Source organism: Toxotes jaculatrix, chromosome 13 (assembly GCF_017976425.1).
Source record: "Toxotes jaculatrix isolate fToxJac2 chromosome 13, fToxJac2.pri, whole genome shotgun sequence".
NCBI lineage: Eukaryota > Metazoa > Chordata > Actinopteri > Toxotidae > Toxotes > Toxotes jaculatrix.
The window spans coordinates 7461166-7480604 of NC_054406.1; the positions used below are offsets into that span (position 1 = coordinate 7461166).

The window sequence follows — 19439 nt, forward strand, 5'->3', positions numbered from 1 at the left end:
AGGACATTTAATTGTATGTTGTACTGGCTAATTTCTGGTGTTTTTGTGTGTGTAATTGACTTTTTTCTATTTTTACTTAATGGTTTGATACGCACGATTCTAAAATGAAAACGTTAGGCACAGTGACTCAGTGAGCGTCGATTGTTATGGTCTTGAGTAGGTCCACTCTTCCTTGCAATTTTGTGGTGGAGGCTGTGACTCACAGTCATGTCCCTGAAGCTCATGAGTCATTCTGCAGAGACCAGAATTCAGAGACCAAAAAAAATCAGCACTGTGGCAACTCTCTGTGCATGTTTATTTCTATGTGTGTGTGGTCTGTTGTGTGACTTTGAGTTAGTTATCAAAGGTCTTTTCCTGTCTCTTCTCTTTGATCAGGGCACAATTATTTTGGCCTCTAATTAACAACTTCAGTCAAAGTCCAGTAGAGTACAGATTATAGATGAAAAGTTAAGTCACGCTCACCACCACCCATGTCTTCTACAGATGAATTTTTAATGGAAAACACAATTTGCTATATTTTTTTTACATTGCAGTGTAGTTTTTCCCAGCCCGGAAAACATTGGTCAATATTTTTTTTTTCATGTCGTTTTCTTTCCCCATCTTACTCACTCAAATTTGTGAGAGAGTATCCATGGAAACAATGGTCCATATCAGTTTCCAGATGTGATTCATATGTGACTATTTGCAGAACAGCTGGAGCGGTTTTATCAAATTCATGGCCAAAGTTATGATTACAATTATGCTCTTATGCCATCTAGTGGTGAAGCAGACATACACTGAAAAGAAAGTAGATTTTCCAAGTGTGCTTTCCCAAAAGACAACCCCTCAGACAGTTTTGACCACCAATCAAAAAGAAGGTTCTTTTTTTTTTTTTTTTAAATATATTGTTAGGATTGTTAATATTTCTTTGAATATTTTTGTGGGGGGAATTTCATGCTTTCATTTGAGAGATACAGGAAAGAGATGACAGAAATAGATGGGAGTGAAAGATAACATGCCATAAAAGTCTCCAACTAAATGGAATTCAATCATTAAGTTTAATATTTACACCTAAAGAGTCTTCTGTGAAGAAGGCTTGTGGTATCTGCAGCCTTGTGTCCAGGATGGGATCCCGAGAGAGAAATTAGGCCACCTGGGACTGTGCCCACTCTCACTTTGAAGGCACTTTGTTGTTTGTTTTACTGTTGCAAAGTGGAGTAAAAAAAAGTGTGGACAAATCCTTTCAGTGGTGAAAATAACTAGCAACATGTTAGCTCACATCTTAGCAACAGCAAAGAGGAAACAAATTAAAAGACATGAAGTACTTCAACATAAACTACATTATCAGCTATAATAGGATGACAATAGTCTGAAGTAATGTCACACGGCAACAGCTACAAAGCAGACGCTTAGGGTTGTTTGTTTAAAACATCAGTGTTATTGTTTAACAGATTAAATTGTCCACTGAGAGGAGCTGTTCTGTCTGTGTATGACCAAGGTAGGTGAGGTATGCCTTGATGAATGTTTGCTAATCTTTGAACTTGCACCAATACACAGCTCCACGAAGACTGACTTGAGAAATAATAAAACTGTGAAGATGCCAGATGATTTATTATTCCAACTGATAAGGCTGGGAACAGATGTCATGATCTCAGCATTAGTAAGTCTCCTTACTGGGGAAACTAGATTGGGCCTGTTGATTGGCGTCACAAATCAATGGTTGCTCTCTTGCTTCATGCTCCAAGAAAGTAACTTGCCTTCATGAGTGGTGATTGTATTGTTTAAGGCCACATGATAAACATGCAGCATGTACAGTACGTCCGCTGTATGAATCCAGTGCACCTCATACTTCTCTGAATGCAGTGATCTCTTTATAGCAGAAAATAATAAAGAAAATAATAAAGAAATCAGTTACACAAAAGGCTTATTGAGAAAACAGTCAGCAAAGTAGGAATTCCCGGCTCTAAACTCAGCTGTGGGTCACATGGGTGTGGTGCTTGTGTAAACTAAGGGGTGAAAACAAACTTTAGCTAGAGCTTTGCAACCTAGCAACTTCAGTGTTTGCCCTGTAACCATGAACATTGGTAGGCCACAAAGTCAGGCCCTGCCCAGGGAGGTGTGTGCAGGGCTTGAGAGACTCATGACCATTTTTTCCCTGACTTCAGCCTTCTAGGCATGCCTTCCTCAGGCAGTGAACAGATTGCCTACTTCACTGGAATTAGTAGACCACCACCAAAACCCACGGCCTAAACCCTAACCCACATAATCTTATCCGTTACGTCCATAATGAAAACATTTGATTGGTGGAGCTTGTCAGTGTCAGCACAGCCTGAGATGAAGTGCTGCCTTAAAGACTTGATTTTAGAGCAAAAAAGAGTCACATTTTCTGTTCAGGGAGAGTCAGAGGGTGGGGATTATCCTGTTCCTCTTTCTGGTGGTATTGAACTTTCACCAGACATGAAACACAATGAAAAGAATTTAGTTGAAAAACAGTGGTGAGCTGATCTGCTGCACCCTATGACTCAGGCCCTCCATATTTCTTCACAGTACCAAGTCAAACTAACCAGAATTCTGCAAACGTTATTCAATTATAAAGCACCCTGTCACCTTAATTTATCTGTTCAAGGATGCACCACAATACATAGAGTTGCAACATTAGCTTCACAGAGAGGTGTGTTCATGACTAGAACATTCTGCAGATTCCTCAGAGCAGTGATAAGCATGACTATCAAACAGACAGGGAGAGGTTTATCTGCCCTTTCACTCTCAGGGAACCATAAAATACAGGTGGAAATTACAAAATCACACTGAGTGTTGCTGGTACAGTTGTCAAGAGAGCAAGTCCACTATGATATCTGGACTGAGATTTACCAGGGTGAGAAATTAACTCAAAACGAAATTCACTGGGAAACAGCTATGATATGGGACTTTCTGTCCCATTTTAATATTTATAAAATTAAAAACAACCCTTATGTATAAAAACTCAGAGAGACATATTAAATGAGAGAAAATGTATGATCACTTACAGACTAACACACAAGACTAGATATGCAGTAACTTACACACACACACACAACACCCACTAGACACAAGAGCTTTGAAATTCTTCATTGTATTTAATGGACAAAACTATCTTTACAAAAATTGAAATGCTTTTTGGTTTCTTCTCCTCTCTTCTGCTGTCATCTTTTACTTCTTTCCTGTCTTCTTCATGTGCATCTGATAGCAGTGCTCACAGGCAATGGAAAGTCCAACAACCAGAGAAACAAACTCCTCAAAGTCCACCTGGCCGTCACCGTTAGTGTCCAGATCCTTCATTATCTTGTCTACAGCAGCAGGATCCTTCTGAGACTGGAGGGGGGCATCAACAAGAAAACTCTGTGTTATACTGTATGTGATAAGTGATATAATAATGAACACCTGAGGTAAAGCTTTGGGCACTATCATTATGCACTTTACATGTTGATCCCCTTCTCACCTTAAGGAAGTTGGACAGCTCATTCTCCATCAGCTCTCTGAGCTCTCGACGGTTGAGTGTGCCGGTCTGGCCCTCCTTAGAGGCATAACGGTGGAACACCTTGATGAGTGACTCCATGGCATTTTCCAGTTCTGAAGGCATGATTGCTGGAGTGTCTTTAGACTGAAAAACAAAATTTGGGAAGAGGAGAAACTGGTGAATATGGTTAAAAAATGGAAAAGGCTGAATGATAAAAACTTGTTTTAGCTGTGATACTTGATGTTAAACTTCTAAAATAACTCTTGTAAGGGAACTTGTTTTCCTGATGACCTCATGTAAGGATTATGTGTATGAGTAAGGAGCATGGGGGAGTTCAAAAGCCATGGAGCTGATCCTCTCAGAGTAAACACTAGGACTTGATAATATAAAACAAAGGTTGGATTGATTTATCAACAATCTATCACCTCCTGCTTCTTACTGCTTGATTATTTATCTTTGAGAGAAATAAAGGTAAGACCCTGCCCAGAAAAAGTATTTTTCCATTGCTTTGTAGGTACTTTGCTCTTTGCTCCAGTGCCCTTCCCACTGATGAGTAATGCTCACGAGAAGTTAGAAGAGCCATTATTAAGTTGTTAGAAAAAGACAGCTGGAATAGCCACTGCACAAACTGATATGATTTAAAAGAACAATCTCAAAACTGAAACCATTTTGAAAACTTCTCAAACACTGTTCCTTGAGTTTCAACAGTTAAAAATGAAGAGTGGGCGGGAAAGGGAGGTAGGGTGTTATATGTGTAAGAGGGAATGGAAAACTCCAGCTGAATGAGGAAAACACATTTACTAAGACTCAAAATGGTGGAATTTGATGCAGAAAATGAGAGAGAGACTATAGCAGCAGAGCACATGTATGTACATGCCCACAGTCCAGCCACACCCTTTTCCCATTGGGTAGATGGACCCTACTGTGTAAATAATGGCACAAGGAGTGTACTCAGTGGAGAAAATAAGAATAAAACTGGAGAAAATAAGGTTTGCATTCTCTGAGTAATTACCATATTAACCTACTGTGTGAACCTTATAAAAAACACTAAAAGTAAGAGAGGTGTTCCTAAAATGGTCAAAGTGTGAGCTGAAAACTTAGGGCAATCGTGAAACTTGCAGCAACTTTAAAATAAATAAATAATCAAAAGTGGTTCTTAAGGGCGGAGAAACTTTTTTAAAAACCCCTATATGACCGAGACTCCGTTTTAAACCATTACTACAGACAGGGCATTCCATTCAGAAAGGCTAAGAGAGGCAGATAAAAGCAAATCATCCAGTGCATTCCCTTTCACACCCAAACAACAGTAGCTGCGGGCGTTATAGAGTCCGTGAAAAACCTGGCAAAATCACACCAACGAGAAAAGTAGCGTTAGTTCTTACCGTGCAGGGCTGGGACGTGGTCGGCAGAAGAGAGGTGGGAATGTTCATAAGTTGGGAGTAAGTGCAGCAGAGATTTTATAGTCAGGCGACGCCCAGGCTGCTGTGCAGTGTGTGAGTCAAACTGTGTTATCGACGGTGGACTCGATGGTATCTACTGTAAGCTGCGGCTGGACAGAATGTGATGGGCGGTGACAGTGACACAAGATTAATAATACTTTACGTTACATTTTAACGTACTTGTACAACCTTAAATTTTTGCTTGACTTATAAGATTAGAAGAATAGTTGTCAAATCAATCAATCAATCAATCAATCAATCACCACATTGCCTATATTTTACTGCTTCAATAGAAATTTGTATTATTATTATAGTGATTATAATAAATATAATCATTTGGAAAGTATAGGCTGGAGAGGAGAAAATACAACTATAATATGCTTAATAATCGATTAATCATCTTCCAAATGAAATCTTCTTGTGAGATATTCTGTCACATTTAACACTGCTGGTGTGCCACAATACTAGGTCTGCATGGCTAGATCAACCTCCCAGTGGGTTCCAGGGTAAAAATGAGTTTTTGGGCCCCTGCTTACTCCCACTATGCATGGCAGTTTCATTATTTCCATTGGCTGCCAGAAGCCAACCAGTAGTCCAGAGCTTTGATAATCTGCTTTTCTGCAATGATGAACTCCACATGTTTAGGAATATTGATTTCAGGTCAGATGACAAGACATTTTCACTATTTTCTGAAAATGTATACTCCAAACAATCAATCAATTATAAAAGAAAGTTGGCTGCAGCCTTACAGTACTATTTTTTTTTAATGTTTTAATTACTTATTTGATAAAACAGAACTGTAAAACAATGGAGCTTAATGTAAACTAAATATACTAAAACAGTGACATTCTTAAAAGTAGACTGTGACACAGAATCCCTCTTCAAGACCAGGGTCACAATGCGGAGGATGGAGGACCCTACACAGTTGGTACTGGACTTCAGAGGTGCAAATCTCAGCCTATCCTTGCACTCTATTCAGTCTAGTCAGTCTAATTTGAACAAATAGTTTGGACCATTTCATTATAATAAATGTTATAATTTGCAGCTACAACTGATGAAAGTTAAAATATCCAGTGTACATTTGTAACCAAATGTGCTGATGTAGACTTGTGGCTTCGTGGTTCCCCACACAGCTGGATAAGATGAGCACTGAATATGTAAAATTTTTGTTGATCTTGCTCTGATACTGGGAAAACATTAAAATCCCAGTTTATTAAAAAAAAAGTTGCATGTGCCTCACCGTTCATGATCAGTTCAGTTATCTGCATTTTGGTTCTTCCTCCTTTTATGATAACTTTTTTTTTAGACACACTAACATGATGATTATCGTTGTTATTGTTATTGATGTTGTGGTCATGTGTTTAGATCCTCTGCACTCCCCACAACTAACAAGCCTGGAAGTGGCTATGATCAACATGTTCACTACAACTGTGACTATTAACTAAGCAAAACATGGTGATTTAAAGATTGGTGATTTAATTACTGTCCTCAAGAGCAGCTTTAAAGTAGCTATAAGGAAATATTGTACTGCATTTATTTGACTGCTTTCGTTAATTTGCATATTAAGACATTACAAACAAATTATGCGATCATCCTTGAGGATGTGATGTATTTACAGATTAAACTACATGGCAGTGAAACACAGTCACAGGTAGGTAAGGGAAACCGTGTACCTGATTTTCTGAGGATGCTGAAAAACCATTACTGTTGTTTTTGTTCTGCGATCTTGATCCACATTTGCTCGCTGAGTATTCAGATCGCTTTTACCTTCCAATGACATCAAGCTTTCACCCTGCTGTGTGCCACATCATTTGAAGGCATCCGGTGCGGGATGGTAAGGGTGGGGGGCGGGATGTCTGGATGAGGAATACAGCTACAGGCATCTGTTAGTTTTCAGCGTGGATATACACTTACAATAACGACAAATCTAGGAATCACTCTATTCGTTTATTTTCTTTCTTTCTCTTTCTTTCTTTCTTTTATCCAGAAGCTGATGCTTTTCAGCTTTACCTTTATTGTGCGTTTGAAAAATAATTTTAAAAAAAACGGAGAATTCACCACACGATAAACGAAATTGTGTTATCTAGGAGGACCAAAGTTGCACATTTTTGAGTTATTAACATGTACCATATGGCCTATGGCCCAGATACGTCGCGATTTATAACCAGATGATGAAAAAAGGGGATAGCTATTTTCTTAAAATGGCAGAGATGGATTTAAAAACAGCCACATCAACGATGGAAGCTTTGGTTCGCATCAGTGTGAGTATGTGTCTGGTTCTGTGTTGTCGCTGTGTGTGTATACTATATATAAATCAGTGTATTTGTATTTTTTTTAATAAAGACTGTAACCCGTATTATTTTTAAACGGAGAAGCGATCTAGCGGCGTGTATGGCAGGTCTCCATATTTCACCTTCCGGACTGCCTCTGTAAAATAGGCCTATTCCCTATAGCCTTTTTTCTGTACCCTAAAGGAAGTCTTTTGAATAAAAATGTAATACACTGCATGTGACCGATATAAAATATTGACTATCCCCAATTCTAGTAGAAAAATCAATGGCTTTAACGTCCGTTATGTTTTCTTGACGCTGTAACCCACATTAATGGAGGTCCTAAAAATGCATCGATCGGTACACCGCACTCGAGCTGAGTTCCTCTTTAGAACTGGGTGAAATTATGCTCTATTTTTAACAGATACGAGGTTGTTTATAAAATGAACAAATAGCAGTACAGTGTGGGTGCAGACTAAAACGACACGTTTCATTTTTGGGGCTCACTGGATGGCTCAGGTTTCCATGGAGACGAGATGCAGGACCTTCGGGTGCTGCTAAGGCGAGGGAGAAAAGGTGTGCATGGATTCTGCTTGTAGCATCAGCCGTTATAGGGTTAAAAGATATAAACTGATGGTTACAATAGACTATGGTGGATTGAATATAGGTCTGGAGGTCTCCATAACGAGCAGCATCCTTTCATGCAAAGAGGGGGGCACGCAGGGGGGGCGGGGGGGTCTCGTTGCTCGCGAGGTATAGTGCCACAAACCCCTCCCTTCTTTTCAAGAGACAGCGCTCTCCTGATGCTGGGACTGTGCACGTAGTCTACTGCCATGGCGCCTAGATTCCAGGTGAAGGTAAGGATGCGCTGTCGCAACGCCCGTTTCACGCCTTCACCGCGCCGGCCTCAGCATTAGCAGTACGCATTATCCATTTCCGATGGATACAGCGGACACACAGTTTGTCGTGGTGCTTATAGTCTACCGAAACTGCTATAGCCTGAGATTGCGACATGCTTTAGGCCGGAGTTGACATTGGAGAATGACACAGAAAGGCTGAGGTGGACTGAGAGAGAAAGTAGGTTGTTTTAAATAATCCAGTAAATCTAATGTAAGGCTTGAATATGGGTCTTGCAGTTTGTTTTGCAGCAGCCTGATTCTGTCTCAACTGGGAAACGTGCCCGTTGCGGCATTATTTTATATTACTGAGGAAACTGGGAAGGCATTGCATCAATTATCTTGTGTGTGTTAGCTTTGCCATGCAGCTGCATAATATTGTGGGAGTCCTGGGCCTTCTTAAAATCAAGTGGACGTTGGAATTTACTGTATATAATCCCCTGTATACTAACCCTCCTGATTCTGCATCCCCATGCACAAACAGTGGTGTCAACAGTGGTTTACTGTGTGAAGTGATAAACTGTCCTGATGCTGCATCACATCACAGTGACAAAATATCCAAACTCCCTATTGCAGCACAGTCAGTCAGTTTGTCTTGTCCTGATTTCTGAAGTTAACTCACAGTGTCAGTGATGTAGATGTGCTGCTGCTGGCCCTGCAATAGTTTTGGTTGTGTGTCAAGGGCATCCATGGAGCAAAATAAAGCAGGTCCATCCTAACCGGCAAAGTGAGTGAAAATTTAACATACTCCCCGTGTGCTGCACTAACAAAACTGACTGAACACAAAAGTTGCATAATTATCACACATGCTAATATTATTATAATGGAATTGGTTAGAATCTTTCACCAGTTGTCTTTGACCATCTAATGTCTCTATGAAGCCTTGTAGTTACAGTGACTGTAGATGTGAAGTCACAGGCTTCCGCAACAACCAGTGTGTCCTTTTCTGTCAAATCCATGTCCTTGAGCAGGACAGTGACATGCTAACTGCTCCAGAGGTGCAGCTTTTCTCTTGCCACCCAGCTCTGACTGAAGGTGCTGGTTTAGCACTGAGTGACAAGAAATAAAGCACCATGGTGGCCATTAGTGTCTTTACATTGTTTAAATGCTGCATGTGTCTTCGATGTTTTCAGAAATTGGAGCAATAACAATGCAGCATGTGCAATACACATTCACATCAACATGTTAAAATGCTGAGTAAAAAAATACATAACAGATACAGAAAAATACAGGAGCATCTCCTAGCGTCATAAAAACACATGTGGCTACCTGCCAAGGACCTCATGTTCATATGCAGGGCTATGATTGAAGGGATGCACACTGTGCAGTGGTTGAATAATTAATGCTTGGTCTTTATCTATATTTAAGAAGAATGATGCCCTATGTCCCCTGCCTGGGACAGGCTGTCTCTTCCTCAGTTCATCTCTATTTCCGACAATACTGTACCTCCTCAGGAGCACATCTGCAAGTAGGGCTGAAGTGTCCTAAAGTTTTAATAATACAGACTAATTCTGCCTTTGACTACTGTGAATACTCTGCATTATATTTGTGTAAGAGGTGAAGTTTTTTTTAACAGCATGTCACCTCTTTGCCTCCAACAGTCTAACATGAAAAGCCTGGAGCATGAGCTTCATTGCCCTGTGTGTAAGGACATAGTCAAACAGCCCGTGGTCCTGCCATGTCAGCACAGCATCTGCCTCATGTGTGCCTCTGAGGTCTTAGTGGCAAATGGCTACCCACCTCCAGAGCTTCCCCCAGAGCCCAACTCCCCAGCCTCCACACCTAACACCCGCTCACCTCGTCAGGTGCGCAGGCCTACGCCTAAAGCTGAACAGCGACCCATTGACCGTGTGCTACGATCAGGTGGGGAATAACTCTTCATTTGCAGTATCAAATCAGTCCATTAAGGGGGAAGACAAGGGGAAAATTTTTTGACATGTAGTGAATAAGTAACAGAAACCATGTGATCACGTTAGTTTCATTGTCAAACCATGATCATTTTGCAATATTTATGTTGGGAGAAGAGAGTCTTTCCTGTCCCATAACTTGCTTTCTTTTTTGATTCAAGGTCCCCACCCACCTTCGCCATCCATGCCTCGGTCACCGGGATATGGGACATATCCAGGGCGACGCCGTAAGGAGGGCCCAGCCCTGGTGATGATGTTCCCCTGTATCCCCTGTGGCCGAGATGTGGAGTTGGGTGAGAAGGGTCTCACTGACTGTCTGCGCAACCTCACTTTGGAGCGTATAGTGGAGAGGTAGGCACCATACACACACACACACACACGCACACACACACACTTTAGCCTGAAAAGCAGAAGGTGTGGGAAGATATCCAGTTCTGACTGTAGTAATTCAGAAGCAGCTGAGGTGTTGAGGAATCCTGCAGACATGCACTGCAACATCATGAGGCTACTGTGGCTGACTGTGTGTTTCCACAGACTAGCAGCTCTGTGGTCTTTTTATCACTTACTCAATACTGTTTGTCTCATTCTCACACTGGGCGCTTTCACTCCCTTACATTTGGCTCTGTTTAAATTTTGCTCTTGCTCATAATGATTTTATGCTTTTTACTACCACTTTGCATTTGATATTTGTTTGGCAGATCCCTCTTGATAAACAGTCATTTAATCAGAGCCACATAACTAAAGGTTAAAACAATATTTCTGTTATTCCTACCCTTGCTGCCTTCCCTCCACACCAACACCAGGTACAGACACACAGTGAGTCTGGGCAGTGTGGCTGTTATGTGCCAGTTTTGTAAGCCACCTCAAGCTCTGGAGGCCACCAAGGGCTGCGCTGACTGCAGGGCCAATTTCTGTAACGAGTGTTTCAAGCTGTATCACCCATGGGGGACGCCACGGGCACAACACGAGCATATTCAGCCTACACTCAACTTCAGACCAAAGGTAAGACATTGAGCCACTTACTGTTTCACCTACATGTGTGATATGATAAACTTCATTTACATATCACTTCATATCAGCAAAAACAATACAAAAGAACAATCTAAAAAGGCACAATTCACAAAGACTTTACAAGGGCAGTCTCAGTGTTTTAGAGATGGGGACATGCAGAAACATGAGTTAAGTCAACTGTTGAGCAGGTTTTTCAAAAAGAATGAGGAAGGGGCTTCAACAAATAAGAGAAACCCATCAGCCCATGTTATGAAATGCATTTTAACTTGAACATTAAACTAAATTTACTCTAGTCATAAAATTCCAAAATTGTAAATATTGTCACATTCCTACATATCCACCATTGTTTATTTACAAAAGAGACACAAATATCAGATGTATCTGGAAGGAACACCTCCATTATTAAAGACTAGTGATTTGGCTGTTATGCTAAATGTCTGATTGCTTTTCTTGGTGCAGTGCCATTTATCTTAAGGGGGATCAACTGTGTGTTTGCCATTTATGAGGCATTTGGATTACATAGCTGTAACAACAATAAGGGCTGGATGTATGAAAACATAATAGTTAAAAACACATTTTGGTTTCCTTCTGTGTGTTTTTTGGGACCCTCTGGCTGCTGTTGGTTATGAAATTTCCTGCCTTTGCAAAAGGGAGAAGATAAATACTCACACATCCCATAATTCTGTGCTACACCGCCCTGTTCTTTCTCTCCCCAGGTAAAATATGTTTCAAATAAATTTGTTCAGATTTGACTCTTCTCCTCAGGTTCTGACTTGTCCAGAGCATGACCAGGAGAAACTGCAGTTCTATTGTAGGTCCTGTCAGCGGCTGCTCTGCCCACTCTGCAAACTGCGCCGCATCCACACTGGACACAAAATCCTCCCAGTGGCCCAGGCATACCAAGCCCTGAAGGTATGACTCTGAATCTGACACAATCTGAGCGAGTTTTCTCTGAAAGGTTTTGTTTAATGGTCCTCATTCAAGGGTTCATGTATTGCTGTTTAAAGGTCAGTATCTCGATTTTTGAATTAAATGATGTTTACGCAACAGTAAGTGTTCTTTAAATTTACTTCTCTACCATTTCAAGTTAAATAATATAGAACAGAAAAGTAAATGGGCAAATGCAGAATTAATGTAAAGCTGTCTGGTGTGTATTTGTTGTTTATTTTACAGGAGAAGATTACAAAGGAGATGAACTACATTCTGTCCAACCAGGACACAGTTCTGGCTCAGATTACACAGCTGGAGAGTGCCATCACTCAGACCGAGGTGATTAATACTTTAGGGCTGACAAAATATTAAACGTGGATGTAACATAAGTCTGCGGATAAATACCCCCAAAACTGCAGAGTTTCCTGTCTTTTGTTTCATAAAATGATCAGACACTAATAGGAATACATTCTTACATAACACCGTAAATAAATGTTTGTGTACTTTAAACACTATAATTTTTGGTTTGCCTTCTCATAGAAAAAGCCTCATGAATCGACCTGATTCACAGGCATTGTCAGTTTGCATCAGCTGGGTGTTAGTTTTCAGATGTTTGAAGTTGTCCGCCTGTGTTATTCATCACCAGGTAAACAGTGTGTCAGCCAGAGAACAGCTGGCTCAGAGCATCAGGGATCTGACGGCCACTCTGGCCGAGCGCCACGCTTCCCTCACACAAGCTCTGGAAGGGGCACGGCAGAAACGAGGCGAGGCATTGGCTGCCCAAGTGTCAGAGAGACGGGGATTGATGGAACATGCTGGGCTCATGGCGTTTACCCAGGAGCTGCTGAAAGAAACAGACCAGCCCTGCTTTGTGCAGGCTGCTCGCCAGACTCATAACAGGTTTTCCATTTGCTTATCTTTGGCATCCTTCTCATTCTTGATTAAACAGGCCTAAATTCTCTCTTTCTTGGCTAGTTTCTATTCATTTCTTTTCCTTTATTATTATATTTAACAGGTGTTACTCAAACCTAAAGGTTTTGCAGAAAACAAACCAGCTTGTATGAGAAAAAAAATGTTGCTCAATTAGCTATTGTTCTTTGTGTATTCCTCTCTTTACTGTTTGTAATTGCTTACGGTATTTATTGAAGTATTTTATATGGACTTTAAGAGGGATAACTTGATTATCTCTCTTAAATGATAATGATATTTAGCATTTTTCTTAATTTAAACAATCCCATGACAAGATCAAAATCATAATTGAACTGATCTTAAGTATTGCCTGCGTATCCAACCTAATACTGCTTATTTTTGTGTGCCGTAGACCACCACCGTTGTCCAAAAACAATTAAAAATGTGTAAATGGGACACACAATGACCTGGGAGACATGTTCCTCCATTACGATGAATATGGGCACTGTAGTTTGTTTAGAGTCAAATCCACATCCGCAGCTGGAAACAGTCCCTAAGAAATGCACAACTAACTTCTTTTCTTTTTTCTTTCAACATATGCTAAACACTACATTACTCAGCTGTTTCCAGAAATTACTGCACTTTGCAGTTTTTACAAATAAAACAATATTTTTGTAACCTGTCTTTAGGCGAATTTAATGGGATTGGGGCTTAATCTAACTAATGCAGTGTTGGTTTTGGCCCTTTCAAGGGACTAAGAAAAATATAGAACGCTGCCAGCTTTATCTTGTAAAAATTATCATGCACCACTCCCTCCTCATCAGTCTGTCTCATCCTCCCATGCACCTTGATGGAAGCATCATGTAAACACCCATCCTCCTTTATTCTTTTAACACCGCTTTCCCTGTTTTTCACTGCACCAGGTTGAGTAAAGCAATTGAGAATCTCCAGCATTTCACTCTGGCTGCTGATCCATCCTTCAGACACTTCCAGCTGGACGTATCCAAAGAACTCAAACTCCTGACAGAGTTGAACTTCACCCAGGGTGAGAAAGGGAGTGGTGAGGTGAAGGCAATGGATGGGGATAGAAATAGTGTAAGCAAACAAGATAAGGAAGGAAAAAAGTGAAGAGCCAGACAAGTAGAGAAATACAGGGGCTTTTTTGATGATTTCCTTATCTCACTTTATAGATTTCTCTAGATTCGAGCATTTTACTCATAAAACTCATATTTAAACAATTTATCACAGCCCCCTTGGCTCCAGTGATTGACACCCAGCGCACCCTGGCCTACGACCAGCTCTTTCTGTGCTGGCGACTGCCCCAAGACTCTGCACCCGCCTGGCATTTCTCTGTCGAGTATCGCCGTCGTGGTGTGGTACCAGGAGGAGCATCCCGAGGCGGGTTCAGAGGAGGATTGGCTGCCGCCCGCTGGGGCTGGCAGAGATTGGATGAAGTGAGTGGGAGCAGCGCTGTGATTGACAGATTGGAGATGGACAGCGTGTACGTGCTGCGAGTGAGAGGCTGCAACAAGGCAGGCTATGGGGAATACAGCGAGGAGGTGTACCTGCACACTCCGCCTGCACCAGGTGAGAGTACACACAGAACTTTTCGGTCATCCTCATTAACAAGCAAACAAAAATTAACCTTAAATTTACCACAGAAAGGCCAAACTCTGACCTAGTTTTCCAGTACTCGATTTAACAAGGTGTAAAATGTACTTACGACATGTCATACATGCAATAAAGATACAACATTAATTTGCAAAGGAGAGGCAGAATAAAAAATAGTGGAAAGATTCTTATACAGTTAACTTTGCAACTCAGCAATTAACTTTGCGATTACAATCCTATTTATATTATTAGGTAGGATTGCCAAAACTATGACAATGAGATCTAAAAAGTCGCAATAAAATTAGATTATGTTTAAAAAAAAAAAGAGAATGTCAGGAGGTTTATCCCTCACCTGTATAAAGTGTCCAGAAAGTGCTGCATTTATATGTAAGCATTCTTTTTATATCTTCCACCTAACTATGCAAGAATCTTTCTACTATTTTTGGTTAATGACTTATAGCCACTTAAATCAGTGACAAGAGTATTACAAAAAAATCTCATTATATCCACATAGCAAGCTGTAGTTGCTGTCATCCAGGAGCCATTCATCTCCTCACACCTACAATTATTTATCCGTCACAATAAAAGCATTAGGATGGTTACCATGGTGAAACGCTTAATAATTCATTCTCTTTTATCCCCGTCTTCTTTTTCCATTTTTTCCCCACCTGCCTCCACTTTCAGCACATCCTCACTTTCTTACTCTTTGTTTCCTCATCTTTCTCTCATGTATTATTTCCATTTCACAGCTTTGTACTTGTCATCCTCTTCTGCGCTACTTCCACGCTGCCAACCTACATGCCTCCTACGGAACGTAAGAAGTGCATTCATACCTCTTGACCACCTTTCTGTACCCCATGCAGCATAATTATCTCCTCTTCTCCTTTCTCTCTTTGTGGTCATCCCATGCATCCTCCGTTCCGTCTAGACACCTGCTCTCACCCCTCTGTCTCCCACTCCGCCTCCTATAATGAGATCTGTCCGAGTGCTGATGATGAGGTTTGCAGTTTGTTAAGACCTGAGGCTTAACAAGATGGATCGGATTCAGATCCAGGGCTTTTTAATGGTGAAGTTGAGTGACTGGTGAATTTCTTGTGTCCCTATACTGGAGGCTGTTTATCCTTCCCGCTGTTGTGTATGTTTCCTCTGTAAATTGTACCTCCTCTTGAAAAATCTGCACTTCCCTCCGCCAGAGCTTCTTTGCAATACCTTTTGTATTTTACTCCTTGAGTCATCAATGTACGGATCAGTGTCCTTTTCTCTTGCAGTGCTGGTGGGAGGAGGTGCATGCCTATTCTCTGTTCCCCTCCCCTTAGTCTCTCCTCTCAATTTTTTATTACTCTCCTCGTCTCTCTTCTCTTTGCTGCTTTGACTGTAAATCTGTAACACTTTCCCTTTGTTGCCTCCCAAAGTTCTCCTGTTGCTTCTAAAACTCCTATAGGCCTATGCCATTTCTGAACACACCTGTCTCTTTGTCTTCTCTTTACCCTCATGTCTTCTTCCCTCCCTACCCTTTTCTCTGCTGTGCCCACCCTCCCAGTGCTTAACTTCTACCTGGACTCTCGTTGGGGTCTCCATGCTGACCGCCTGGTGGTCAGTAAAGAGCAGCGTTGTGCTCGCAGTGTCCCTGGTCTCTCCTTGTTGCAGGCTGCTGACCATGCCCTCACTTCCTGTCACCTGACTTCAGACCTCCTGGTTGGGGATGTAGCTATTACACAGGGACGTCACTACTGGGCATGCTCAGTAGAGCCTGGGTCTTACTTAGTGAAGGCAAGTAAATTCCAGTAGTACATTCTACATACTTTATGTACTGAATATTACATCCATTTAGTGCAAACTGCTCAGTACGAGGAATCATGATCAGACCTTAACATTTCCGCACCAGTGACATTAAGATTTTGGTGATTACATTAAATAGAAATAACCATCACTTAAAGTTCAGGATTTGTACAAAACATCCGTGGTTATTATTTATCGAGTTCAACGCAAAAACAATCTGTTTCATTGCGACTGTGAGTGTGATCAAATATGTAAATCTAAATCCTGATTGGTGCATGGAGCTATATGACATCACCGTTTTCCAACAGCGCCCCCCACAGCTCAGAGGAAAAACACAAAATACAGAAATCTCCTTTCTGTACAATTTAGTCATTATCAGCACTGTTACAATACTAAAACATTTCACTTCAAAATATGTATTTAAGATTTAAAGTTCATTTGATTACAGGTGTATGGTTTATGATTTGTTAATTTTCATGAAATTGCATGGAAATAATCACCTGAGAAGGGCCTATTGTCTCTTAAAAATGCTTGCATTTCTGTGTCACTTCAGATAATTGTAGATGAGAAAAGAGAGAACTAGATCAATCAGTTATGTGAAAATCTGCTAGAAGACAAATGTTTAGTTAATTATAGATTGATTGCTTTTTTCTCTCTTGAACAGGTGGGAGTTGGCCTGGAATCCAAACTGCAGGAGTGGTTTCACCTTCCACAAGACATGGCAAGTCCGCGGTGAGTTGCCGTAATTAGAAAAGGAAATTAAACAACACAAATTGATGAAACAGCGGTACGTAGCAGTACAGTCATTCCCAGGCAGGTATGGCCACTTCTTATATCTGTAGTACGTGAAAAGATTGTAGAGTAGCTTGGCTAATTTGAAATGTTGAATTTATAATTTGGTCTAAAATAAACACATATTTGTGTTTAAGTGGAAGGTAAAGACGCAAATAGGATAATAATTTGGTTTGAAACTGATCTTCAGCACATTTATTATTACAATAACCAATTAACTACCAGCTATGACAGAACCACTGCTGGAGACACAGCTCCCACCAACCTGAGTCATTTGTAACACACGTGCTGTGATTGAGAGTGCATGAAAACTAATTGAAAAGTGAGCAAAAGAAGTCAGAGTAGAAAGCCAAAAGTAATGGATAAATATTTCAATCAACCAGCTTCTGCCACTCCAAGTAGTACAAGAGTAATACGGCCGCAAACCTGACTGAACCTATTGAAAAAAGCAAACCAAGCCTGAACATTGTAAATTGTGAACTCTTTTGTAGAAGCTGTCAATCTCAGTCAGTTTCATCCTGATTGAACTTTCCCTACAGCTATGACCCAGACAGCGGTCATGACAGTGGAGCAGAAGATGCCTTGGACTCTGCTCCGCCCTTCTGCTTCCTCACTATGGGAATGGGCAAAATCTACCTGCCTCAGCATAGCAACCACCACCACAGTAGCCACGGGAATGGTATCCGAGACCCCATCACCAATGGCAACGGCCCCTCTTCACCCACAGGCCTAACCTACCCGCTGCCGCCCCGGCTCGGTGTGTGCCTTGACTTTGAGAAGGGTCGCGTCACTTTCTATGATGCCCACTCCCTGCGACCTCTGTGGGAGGGTCATGTAGATTGCTCTGGCCCTGTGTGTCCAGCTTTCTGTTTCATTGGTGGAGGGGCTCTGCAGCTGCAGGAGCTGGTGGCCAATCGCAACGCAGATCAGACTCCAGTCAGAAGGGTAACCATTCAGCCTCGCATCTCTAATTTAAATAACAACTGATGCCTGATCTGAGGTTATATGGAAATTTGGAATGTAATTGGTAATTGTGATGTATTTACTCAGCTAGAGCGAAAAGTTAGACATCTCAGCGATTTTGTTTTGTATTTAATTTTCTTTCTATGAGAAAATGTTTCTATAGCAACAAATATGCAATGTAATTAAGTTTCTTACGTTTTTGTTATATGCAGTTTTGCAAGACGTATTGCTTAAGTAGTGTCTGGTTTATCCAGCACTCAATATGTAATTATATCTTTGATGCTTTCACTTGCAGCCAGGCTATATTGCATACATTTATAAAGCTAATGTAGACACATCACCAAATAGTGTTGTCTTTCCTGTAGAAGCTTTTATTCTGTCATTTCACGTCCTTAAAGCTTAACATATCTTAACATATCTTTTGACTTAGAAATATGATCATAGAAATATATCATTATGTTAAAAAAAAAAAAAAAGGTCTTGAATATTTTATTGCATCTGTAACTTAACTTGTGTTTAACCACACAGTTAAGGACATTTCTTTGCTGGTGGTGAAAACTTTCCAGTTATTCACCCATTATGATCCCAACCAAAGTTATTGTTTTTCTGGGATATAAATGTGGTAAATTAGAGGTAGAGAGGAACAATGAGGCAATACTGTAATTAGAAGCTCTAATTATACCTCTTCTGCACAGCTAATCACTAGTTTCCACAGTTCTGTTTGTGCATTGCTATTTTGTATTTCAGATACAAGAGTCTGATGTGTGTGTGTGCGTGTGTTTGTATGTTTACTTCCCTATGCGCATGGGTGCGTGTGTGGTTGGTCTGATAACAGCAGTTTCATTGGCTCATGGTAAAAACTTGTTTTCTAACAAAGAGTGCTTTTGATTTTTTTTTTTTAACCTTGCTTGATTGTAAGTTAATGAGCAGCGCTTCTTATGAAACGATTAGCAGATTAAATCTATGTAAACTTCACCTGCTGGCAGAATGTTTGCAAAAAAAATGGATTAAGGAAATAACCACTGAATAAATACAAACTGTTTAAGTTATGAAAAACACCTTCTGTTTCCTTTTGTCGTTTCTGTTCAGTTTTATCCAGTTTTATCCGACTGCTCAAAATGAATCGCTTCACTGTGAGGGCGAATCATCACTGCCGTTTCACCACTAGGGTGCAGCAAGACATAGAAGAACAGCAGAGGCATCTCCAGTCTCATCTTAACACACTGCAGCTATTGTAATGATCTGAATGTTTTATTTGGTAAGATGAATAATTGGATCCATTTTCTCAAAAAAATAAAAAATAAAAAAGGTTTGTGAGAAGAAACTGGCAAACACAGATTTTGAAATGCGCTGCTAAAAACTGGAGGCTGAAAAAAATGCCATCATTTTCCAGATTTCTTCTCAAAACTGTTGCAGAGTTGCTTTTATGGAGCTCTTAGTTTTATGGATGTTTCATG

At 40.7% G+C, this 19439-nt stretch overlaps 2 protein-coding genes across 5 annotated transcripts; one reads left to right on the plus strand and one right to left on the minus strand.

Moving 5' to 3' along the window:
• Window positions 1-3075: 3075 nt before the first annotated feature.
• s100a10a (S100 calcium binding protein A10a) lies at window positions 3076-5012 on the minus strand. Its single transcript, XM_041054275.1, has 3 exons — window positions 4858-5012; window positions 3458-3619; window positions 3076-3330 (listed from the first exon to the last, which is right to left on the minus strand). The coding sequence occupies exons 1-3, from the start codon at window positions 4903-4905 to the stop codon at window positions 3169-3171; spliced, it is 372 nt and encodes a 123-aa protein (XP_040910209.1). The 5' UTR covers window positions 4906-5012; the 3' UTR covers window positions 3076-3168.
• A 2070-nt stretch (window positions 5013-7082) lies between these two features.
• Window positions 7083-18479, plus strand: trim46b (tripartite motif containing 46b). 4 transcript variants are annotated; one of them, XM_041053413.1, is made up of 12 exons: window positions 7083-7175; window positions 9682-9943; window positions 10149-10338; window positions 10791-10989; window positions 11764-11910; window positions 12172-12267; window positions 12575-12828; window positions 13761-13882; window positions 14086-14424; window positions 15989-16218; window positions 16892-16959; window positions 17559-18479. In XM_041053413.1, the coding sequence occupies exons 1-12, from the start codon at window positions 7083-7085 to the stop codon at window positions 18004-18006; spliced, it is 2448 nt and encodes an 815-aa protein (XP_040909347.1). In that variant the 3' UTR covers window positions 18007-18479. The 4 variants fall into 4 exon arrangements, with proteins under 4 accessions (XP_040909347.1, XP_040909348.1, XP_040909350.1 ...); XM_041053414.1 differs by having other exon boundaries at window positions 7098-7175; window positions 9682-9940; window positions 10185-10338; XM_041053416.1 differs by lacking the exon at window positions 7083-7175 and adding an exon at window positions 8018-8041 and having other exon boundaries at window positions 9682-9946; window positions 10191-10338.
• The last annotated feature ends 960 nt before the right edge of the window (window positions 18480-19439 follow it).